The sequence below is a fragment of the Triticum urartu genome, chromosome 3 (genome assembly GCF_003073215.2).
Source record: "Triticum urartu cultivar G1812 chromosome 3, Tu2.1, whole genome shotgun sequence".
Classification (NCBI taxonomy): Eukaryota; Viridiplantae; Streptophyta; class Magnoliopsida; order Poales; family Poaceae; genus Triticum; species Triticum urartu.
Window position 1 is genome coordinate 684,142,283 of NC_053024.1, and position 10,696 is coordinate 684,152,978.

Sequence of the window (10,696 nt, forward strand, 5' to 3'; positions counted from 1 at the left end):
GTTTTATGTTATTACCTGAGAGAGAGCAGCAGGAGTGATTAGCTAGCTAGAAATGAGTTTGAAGATGATGATGTGCTACACTATGACTATATATGATGATTAAATAGCTAGTGTTAGTGGTAATGACTATGATGATTATTATTAGCTAGTGTTGGTGGTGATTAGATAGCTACCGCATCTAGTGTTGGTGGTGATTAGCTAGCTAGAATGAGTTTGAAGATGATGATGTGCTACATTATGACTATGGTGATTAAATAAATACTGTTGGTGGTAATGACTATGATGATGATTAAATAGCTTGTGCTGGCGGATTAGATTCAAGTGGAGGCAACATGTGGTGCATATCGAAAGTACTACTAGTCCAAACTAGATCAAATTTGGATTAGTAGTATACTTTTGACATGCACCACATATTGCCTCCACTTGAACCTAATCCACATTCTTTTGACACACTGTTATGGATATAATGATATAAACCTCATAATTGGTATTGTACCAAAATTTGTATAACGGCGTATAAATACACTAAAAATGAAAAAAAGTACTAGTAGCGATGGGTAGTAAATACGCTAAAACTAACTAAATTAGCAGCAGCACGGGATAGAACAAGCGTTGCCGCTATGTGTCTTAGCAGTAGCGCTTGTCGCACGTGCTACTGCTAAGTAATAGCTGTAGCGCCTTATTGGTAGCGCGGCTGCCCGCGCTACTAGTGGGCATTAAACCCACGCTACTACTAGGGTTTTCCCTAGTAGTGTAGGGTTGGGGGGCCTTTCCTTCTTCGCCTCCCTCTCTTTCCCCCTTCTCCTTCTTGGAATAGGAAAGGGGGGAGCGAATCCTACTTGGACCGGGAGTCCAAGTAGGACTCCCCACCTTGGCGCGCCACACCTTGGCCGGCCTCCTCCTCCCTCTCCTTTATATACGTGGGAGGGGGGCACCCCAAAGGCACACCAAAGTTTCTCTTAGCCGTGTGCAGTGCCCCCCTCCACAGTTACACACCTCGGTCATATCGCCGTAGTGCTTAGACGAAGCCCTGTGGCGGTAAACTTCATCATCACCGTCGCCATGCCGTTGTGCTGAAGGAACTCTCCCTCGGCCTCAACTGGATCAAGAGAACAAGGGACGTCATCGAGCTAAACGTGTGCTGAACGCGAAGGTGCCATACGTTCGGTGCTTGGATCGGTTGGATCGCGAAGACATTCGACTACATCAACCGCGTTACTAAACGCTTCCGCTTTCGGTCTACAAGGGTACGTAGACACACTCTCCCCTCTCGTTGCTATGCATCTCCTAGATAGATCTTGCGTGATCATAGGGATTTTTCTGAAATACTGTGTTCCCCAACAGGGGGGAGGGGGCTTGACTTGTGAAGCCTATGGGGCCCTTGGCGTTGATTCTTGCGCCAAAAATTCGCATATATTTAATAAAAAATTTCCGTAAATTTTTATCGCATTTGGACTTAGTTTGATATGAAGTTTTTGCGAAATAAAAAAATGCAAAAACAGGAATTAACACTAGACACTAGATTAATATGTTAGTCCAAGAAAATCATACAAATTGTTATCAAAAGTATGTCGAAGTAGTAAGATAATGGCATAAAACAATCAAAAGTTATAAATACGTCAGAGACGTATCACATGGTGGCAGCAGTTACGACCAAAAGTGTGATTTTTAGGGCGAAAATATTGAGCCTGAGAATGGAGCGACAAATGTTTGCATAGTTCATCTAATTTCATCAAAAAATGCATGACTGAACAACTCGCATTCAGCTTTAAAATGATTTGATTATGCATATGTGGACCCATGTGAGAAACCAATAAACGTATCAGCTCCTTCTCTTTTAATGGTTGGGCGCACGGCAATGTTTACAGCCGGCCCAAACGGAACAAAAAAAGGGCGCAGAGTCAGCACGTTGGAGTTGGCCTAAACTCCGCACCAAAAAATGTGCAGGAATCTAGCACTTCCGATGACGCTTGGAAGGACGTACGCTGTGGAGGCGCCGTGCGAGAATGGCATCGGCACGACATGACCGCGCCGCTCAGCCCGGCGCAGTATGACGGACAAGGACGCCGTCGACTGCTGCAACGAGTACGGTGTCTCCTTCCTGTTCACCGCCGTCGGCCACTTTAGGCACTAAACCTGAACCTGGCCTGAGTCCGCAAGGTCAGCCCGCCACAGAAACTTGCGGATGTTTCTCGCAATGGGTGATTTTGAGTCCAGTTAGGAACATTAATATATATTCTGCCACGCACGGAGGTCATGTTTTATCACTTTGCTGAGCCAGCAGCTGAGTGGGAACCTAAATAAGGTCAGAAAAACCAGGGGCCATGTACTATTCAAACTAAGCAAAAACTGTACTTGTATTCAGACCTCGACATGGATGTAAATTCCAGAGTCCATGCTGGTCTGTTTTTTTGAAGAGAGGCAAAAGATTTGCCTCATTCATTAAATAAGAGGAATAGAGTTTATGTTCGTGTTACAACACTGACAGCGCCGCAACACCCGAAATAAAGGTGATCAACTACTCTCGCGTCATCAAGTATCCCAACTTGCTTGCACCCGCTGATACCCAAAGCGTGGCCTCCTTCTTAATGTTGGCGAGTAGAACCGTCGGCGGAGCACTCTTCTGACGGAACACTCGCGCATTCCTCTCGTTCCAAATGGTCCAGGCGACTAGCATGGTGAGCGAGGCCATCGCCTTCCTGTTGGGGATAGATGTGTCGGAGAGGCCCACCCACCACTCTTCGATGTTGCCTGAGAGGTGCCATGAGGAAGTATCAATGCTCACCAGTTGCAGCCACTCCTTGACTAATCCCCATAGGCGGATAGAGAAGCGGCATTTGTAGAAAAGGTGGTCAACAGACTCTTGCTTCTGCTTGCAAAGTGTACAAAGGCCACAGTTTGGCCATCCACGCTTCTCCAATCTGTCTGCCGTCCAAATTCTGTTTTGAATAGCCAACCAAGCGAAGAACTTGACTTTGGGGGAGCCCAAGCCCTCCACACAGTGTGCTCCATAGGGGATTTGATTGTGTCAAGGAATTGCGCTTTGTATGCTGACTCGGCCGTGTATTGCCCGCTAGCGGTGTGCTTTCATACAATATCATCTTTGGCATCCTCCTCGAGATGGAAGCCACGAAGCGTTGTCCAGAGGGTGACAAACTGACGTAAGTGATTCAGCGAAAAAGAGTCTGGGATGCGTATTCTCGAGACCCACGCATCGTTGCTGAGAGCTTCGCGCACCTTCCAATTTTTCCTCGGAGTCCATGCTGGTCTGTAGAATTACGTTAACTCTGTAGATGGGTAGATGGGTAAAGGATACCAAAAACTCTGATTTCAATTTACTGGAGATACATTTCCAACTGCCAACTGAACAATGTAAAGATGCCCTGCTTGTTGCTTGTTACAACTTGAACAGTGTCCAGATCCCTGGTGTTCACTGTGAGCAACTTGCATGCTCTCCGGCATCAGCAATCCATTTGCAATAAGTGTTTAACCCGAAAAAGAAAATATACACCTTCTTGCCTCCTCTCTGGCAGCACAGCTGAACTCATCTATCAGCATGCGCACTTAGCTGACAGTCTAACAAACAAACGGTGCGCAATGACGCCCGCCCTCAAGGGCACTCTTAACTCACCGCCTGTGCAACCATGCACGCCGCCGACAGCTTAATGCATACCAAGTCGATTCATGCTAACAAGAACAACTTCACAGCACAAATGAAAATTGTACTTGGACAAACCAGAAAGACCACATTAGACTACTAGAGTACTCCCTCCGTATACTAATATAAGAGCGTTTAGAATACTAAAATAGTGATCTAAACACTCTTATATTAGTTTACAGAGGGAGTACTAGATAGCCTGCACACAAATGACTGCAAGGTAAAACGAAAAACAAGATGAAGAAATTATAGGTAAAAACAATTTATCCGATTCAATCCGTTACTCCCACCAGCAATCCAGCCACGCAAGACTTCTTGGCACAAACAACCTCATCATGTAACACCACATCCAGAAAGAATGCCAAGAGAAATGCAGGTTTTTTAGCTGAAGAACCAGCAGTCTTGCAGCACAAGAGGCACGGCGTGGTGCTATTAACTGTAACTTACAGAGATCCTTTCTGCTTTGTAGTAGTACCTGAGGTCGAAAGGGTCAGCCCACCCAAAATCAGAAACTATATTGTGCCTGCAGAGTGGACCTGCGACATCAGTGCGTGGGCTCTCGATGATCTGTAGTTTGCAAGCTTTGCTGCTCCATTTCGCACCCGTCAGAGGCTTCAGCTTCACATTCACATCATCATCCACCGAGGAGAAACATGCCTTGGCCACCACGACCACCATCAGCTCCAGCACCCGACCTCTCTCCGCAATGAACTTGAGGAAAGCAACCTCGCTTCTCGACCCTTGGAACTCGTAGAAGAACACCTTCTTCATGCTCTGCACCATGCATTTCATGGGACCGCCCTCCTCCCAGAACTTCAGATTGACCTTGCCGGTGGACTTTTCAGGTATGGGAGGGGACTGCACATGAAAATGGTAGCATACATAGTTCAGATATCTTATCTATGAGCATGCCAACAGTTATATGATTAATTTCACAGTTCTGACAGTGCAAAGTTGTACTCGCTCCGTTTTTATTTAGTTCGCATATTAGCTTTGGTCAAAGTCAAGCTTTACAAACTTTGACCAAATTTATATACAAAAATATTAAGATATATAATAACAAATCAACAACATTAGATTTATTATTAAATGTACTTTCACATCGTATAGATTTATTATGATAAATGCCTATATTGTTTTCTATAAACTTGGTCAAACTTTACAAAGTTTGACTTCAGTCAACTCTAATATGCAGAGTAAATAAAAACGGAGGGAGTACTAAATCAAAGACGCTTATTTCAGGACTCGTATTCTAAAATTGCCAATGCAACAACTGTATCTAGTTAAGTTAACCAATTATACATAGACATGGAGCGTCTCCAGCTTGGGGAAACAGCGGAGAAAGCCGGGCACTTTCTTCACAGCATTGCGGATACCGAACTGCACGTCTATGGCCAAAATCTGGACACTAGGGACAATGTTCTCCTTGCTCCCAGCCTGCAATGCATCCCAGCACCAAGAACAGAGAAACTAAGTCAGATCATACATTGGCAATATTAATTAACACAGCACAGTTAGTCAGTTACATATGCAAATTAAATTAGTAGGATAAACGACCACGATGACGGTGTTGCTAATCCCCAGCTCTGTCTGTCCTGGCTGAATGTACCCCAGCACACGCAGGTTGGGTGCACCGCCAATCTTGATCCTGGAAGGGCTGTTTATGGTGAACTTGCCGGTTCCAGGCAAGGATACATTTCTCAGGAAGAGCCTCTCCAGGCGAGGGGCATCCACCACTTCGATGTCCTTCAAGTGGGTATAGCCCAGCTGAAGACACCGCAGGCTGTGGCTGACGAGTCGGAGGCGCGCTCCAGTCTGGCTCCACATGATGAGGAGGAACTCCAGGACGGGGCTTCTTTCGAGCAAGAAGGCCAGAGCACGGTCCTCCATGACAGTCATGCAGAGGCCGAGCTCCCGGAGATTTGGGAAGCTGGCGCCGCGCGGCACGGCGGCAGTGCCTGGAAGTGTCCAGACGCCGAGATAGAGGCGGGTGAGGGAGGCGCAGCTGAAGAGCGTGGCGGGGAGACGCAGGTCAATCGGCCAAGGGCGGTTGACAAAGACGAGATCTTGGACCCCCTTGGCGACGAGGGTGTCGACCCAGCGCGCTATCTCGCCTCGGTGCTCGTCCATGGTGCTGCAGGTGAGGTGGACGCAGCTGAAAGGCCCCGGGTGCGCCGCGAGGGCGCTGGACACTGCGCCGGTGACGGCGCGGGGAGAGGGAGCGCCGATGATCAACGGGCCAGAGGCGCCGCCGTCCGGGAGCAGATGGCTGTCGACAAGAGCAAGGGGCGCCGAGCGCCAGAGTGGGCGCCAGCGCGAGGCGAGAGCGGCGGTGCGCGCGGCGTCCTTGGCGGGGAGGCGGGATATGATGTCGCGGAGGAGCTCGTCGGGGAGGCGGCTGATGCGGTCGACGCCGTCGGGGACCCACGACGCGCCGGCGAGCGAGAGGGGCGCGGTGGGGGAGACGGGCGGGTCCGGGAGGTACTCGTACGCGAAGTGGAGCAGCATGTTTGAGCCGAGGTCCAGCATCGCAGGATCCCGGCCGCAACGCTCTATTCTGGCGAGCATATCGCTCCTGGAGATGCCAAGGAGCACCTGCTGGTCGTCCATGGCCGCCGGAGGAGGGGGAAAAGGGCGACGGCGAGGGTTTCGGTTTGGGGGAGGAGCAGAATGGTGGCGGTGTGACTGAGTGGTGGTGGGCAGAGATGTTGGGCCAAAAGTTAGGATCAGGTATCCCTGGGCCCATTATACAGCTTCGACTCAACAAAGAGTTTCAATCTTCTAGAGAAAAAAAAAATCAAATACTCAATACTAACTTTTTTTTTGTTTGCTGTGGAAAATACTCAATACTAACTTTGCAACTCACCATAGAAAATATTGTGGAGCAAGTGAAGATTTTTTTTGGCTTCAACACATACATGCCAATTGACTGTGGCACGGGTAACACGTCTTGTTTCCACCATTCCACGACGATCCGCACGATATGTGGTGATACCCAGAAGCTACTTGATGGCACAGGAGTTTGATAGAAACATATGATTTAAATAATTTGGTGATGAATTATTTCTCGCATTGTTCAGTCTAAGGTACTGGAACCGAATCCTAGAGCATCTGACTAGATGAAGTCTATGGTTACCCGTGTCGTGAAAACAAACTTAGTGGCTCACTTATCCCGGAGGAGGCATGCGAGGCTCTTTTTCAACATAGGAGTTTTGAAGGCTAGGGCCCTGATGAGTTGCACGCTATGTTTTAAGCGCTTTTGGTCGATCATGGATGATGATCTATGTCAGTAGCAGTACTTTGTTACTATCAAGTGCATCGTTAGGGAAGAGGAAGGTTAAGGAGAAGTAGAGGGTGGTCTATGAGCAAGAAAAGTGTTAACTCTAGACGTGTTATGGTGTGACTAAGACTCTGTTGGGCAGGAACAAGCAGTTGGAGGCCCGACTCTTCAAGATCAAAGAAACTCAGCCTCCTCTTCACCAGTCATGAAATTTGACCCTTATTTAGCAGCACCAAAACTTGAGTAGGCCCAAGACAAGTAAGGGGCGAGAAGAGTGGGCCATGGATGTATTACATTTTGGGTTGAGACTTCGTGGGCCATAGAGTGCCTAAGTGGGTTGGAGGCTTATCAAGGTGTTATATCCGATAGTCGATCGTTGTAATTAGGTATCATGAATGAATGTCAGGACCGACATCGGAGATATTCAAATCTAGTCATTTAACTAGCAAGTGCTTATCAATGATTACAAGCCCCTCCATAGAAGGTGATGACACAACACAACTATACAATAGAACTGCTAACATATGTACAACCACCCTGAAAATGAGAAAATTTAACAATACAAACAAGGGTCTCATGACCATGTTGCAGCTCATACAATGAAAACGAAAATATACCTTAGACATGTAAACATACCAAATGCCTGAAGATGGCTTAGGAAAAGCATATGGCGTCCATAACCCTTCTTAGACCACTACCTTAATGTCGTCCTTCACCACTAGAGATCACCTATTCCAAATGCCACAATCTGATTTGCAGCATCCTGATCAAAAGAATAAATAAAGCAAGGTTAGTACCCAACTGTATTCACAAGGCTTACATCAGAACTAACTACATGTATGTATCATTGCATCGGTATGAAAGAAAATGATATGTGGGTTTGATTGCAACAAAAGCTAGCATACTATAAAGACAACTACCATATTAAGCTACGTCTACCAGAGTTTGTGACATGGGGTAAGGGAGCACACATAGAGTCCATCTAGCTAAACACCACAACAATACACCATCCTGAATCGTCCCTCGACTCACCTGCGAGGAAGTAATCCATGGCACTCACGCTTAACTCGGCAACTTTTATTAAGTTACTATTTAAGTTTTTCTACGATCAACCAACAATCTCTGAGTCATCCATAACCGCGGACACGTCTATTCAAATAGATTTAACCCTACAGGGATGTACCAAGTTACCCACATACTCCTTCCTTTCCGGTTTATAGGGCTTATCTCAAAATCTTAGTTTTTTTCATTTTATAAGGCTCAATTTGATTGTTCCCCATCACAAGTTCAGATTTCAAGGTGCATTAAATACTCGCATGCAGGTATTAAGAGAAAATTGACCAATGCATGTACTTTATGCATGCATGCATTACAATTAATACATTGGTAAACATACATTTTTGAAGAAAACAAGAGCATTAATTAGGTGCTTTTGCAAATTACAAAAAGGATTCCACCACTCACCATCTACCTTGGTTGGTGAAATTTTTGAATTGAGCCCTATAAACCGAAAAGAAGGGAGTACAAGTGAAAGCCTCTTAATGTTTGTACAATTATCACACTTCACGAGATATGATGGCAGAGGGTGAGAGACATGATACTTCCCTACGCTGCAGAGAAGTCCTGGGAGAGTCAACCGCCTGAGTTGTACCAAACCTGACCGAAACTCCAAAACAGAGATAACTATTGTGTGACACGGCAAGCCTATCCCGCGAGATAATCACTTACTAGGCCACTCCTAGGTAAGACCACATGACCATCACATCCCATCACATTTTTTTACCAACTCGCGCTACAAAATGGAAAGCCCAAACAGTGTGACTCCTGGACACGACTATGGTAAAAGTACTAGGACGAGGGAGTCCCATACACCCACTAGTGCAGAACCGGGCAATAGCACCGGTTCGTAAGGCCTTTTAGTGCTGGTTCCATAACCGGCAATAAAGTGTGGTCACTAAATCCCCCCCCCCCTTTAGTACCGGTTCAGCATGAACCGGTGCTAAAGGGAAACCACGTGGCACGAGCCAGCTCCGGGGGCCGGGAGCCCTTTAGTACCGGTTGGTAACACCAACAGGTACTAAATGTTTGTGGGTTTTTATTTTATTTTGTATTTTTCAATTAAATTTGTGTTATCAATTTAATTTAGGATTGTTTTACGTTATAATGAGTTGTAGTCGTCATCATCATCATCATCATCATCGCATATTAATAAATAAATAAACTCTATCTAGCTAAAAATCATCGTAGTCGTCTAATTACCACTATTTAACCATCATAGTCATTACCGCTAGCTATCTACTCATCACCAACACTGGCTAGCTTAAAGAGGAAACATTCACTTTGTAACAGAAGCAAAGATATCATCGAGTTCAACATAATCATCACCAACATCGAAGTTCAGGACACGGACATGAGACACTAATTAAGAGCATGAACTAGTGCTGCTCCCTCTCGGGTAGAATAGCATAGAACATGTATAGCTCTCCTGATTCATCATACTGGAGCATGCAGATGAATCTGTCTCCTAATCTTGGGTTGCGCTTCTCCTTGCTGCCCCCTAGTACTTCTCTGCGATCGTTAACAATTTTGCTCCAATCTTTCACTATTAAGCATTCTTCGCTTTCAGAAATCCTGAATGCACTCATGTGCAATGTAGGATATCTTGGCCGTAAGCTAACCATTGACATGTCACCTTTAGTCTCGATCCACTGAGGCACGACTATCATCGGAAGTCCCTGTTGAAGAACATCGTTTAGTAATTAATATACTAAGCAATAAAAGTTTAGCTTCAAAAATAATGTATGCAAAAGATGCACTAATTAAAGACAAATAGTTAAAATCTTACCATCTTTCGATTATAGATGTGACCGTAGTTCAATACGATCACCATTGGTCGCACGTTTTGAGTACTAACATTTCTAAGTTCAGGAAAAAAATTTGTCTTGACAGTATTAAGATCCTCAAGCCATGAAACATAATGATTTATCTCCTCGCAGTTTAATTGAGCCCCGGGGCAGTAGTAGGTCCTGTCTACCAAGCGCCCGACATGTTTGCTTGAACCGAAATAAGCTGACAATACAAATTAGTTGTCAACTATTTTTGAATAAATTGTATCAAAGACATAAACATATGCATGCATGGTTGAGAAAAACTCACATAATGGTAGAACTGAAGGCGTTTGCACATCGACCCAGATGTCTATATTACCTTCAATATCATCTTCCGGACGAATATCAAAGGTGACAACCATACCAGGCTCAAATGCATAAGCCTTGCATAGTGCTTGCCAAGTTTTGCATTCAAAATGGGTGTATGTGTCTCCATTATATAATTTGACGTTGAAAGTATACCCATGCTCCGTCTTCAAGTAAACTCTCTTTACCTCCATATTATCTATAGCACTAAAATCTATCTTATCCAAGACAAAAATTCTTGCATGGCAGAGGATGCGCTAGTAGAATAGTGAAAATTTAAAATTATAAGTTGAAGCAAATGAAGCATAAGTTTTGCATTCAAATAATAATTGACAAAGTGACTTACTGTATCAACTTCGAATGTCTCATCCAGCTTGATGCTGAAGCACCTACCATCAACAAGGAAATTTCTGTCGCACAGGCCGCGCTGGTCTTCACAGTGTTCGCACATAATGAAATCTTTTTCGTCGTCGGATGACATTTTCTATGTTCATATAGGTGAAATATTAAACACCTATTACTATCTAACATTAATTAATATCTAGCCAAATATATATTCATCTA

General features: G+C 45.1%; 1 protein-coding gene across 1 annotated transcript; it reads right to left on the bottom strand.

Annotated features, from left to right (window-relative positions):
- Positions 1-4,017: 4,017 nt before the first annotated feature.
- On the bottom strand, positions 4,018-6,342 carry LOC125547161 (F-box/LRR-repeat protein 13-like). The gene is made up of 3 exons (XM_048711152.1): positions 5,216-6,342; positions 4,961-5,095; positions 4,018-4,516 (listed from the first exon to the last, which is right to left on the bottom strand). The coding sequence occupies exons 1-3, from the start codon at positions 6,266-6,268 to the stop codon at positions 4,091-4,093; spliced, it is 1,614 nt and encodes a 537-aa protein (XP_048567109.1). The 5' UTR covers positions 6,269-6,342; the 3' UTR covers positions 4,018-4,090.
- Positions 6,343-10,696: the final 4,354 nt, after the last annotated feature.

Coding starts and splice junctions, on each gene's coding strand:
- LOC125547161 (XM_048711152.1), bottom strand. CDS start 6,268: ATGGACGACCAGCAGGTGCTCCTTGGCATCTCCAGGAGCGATATGCTC. Junction 5,096..5,215: donor TTAGCAACACCGTCATCGTG/GTCGTTTATCCT, acceptor GATGCATTGCAG/GCTGGGAGCAAGGAGAACAT. Junction 4,517..4,960: donor TGGAGACGCTCCATGTCTAT/GTATAATTGGTT, acceptor TTTCATGTGCAG/TCCCCTCCCATACCTGAAAA.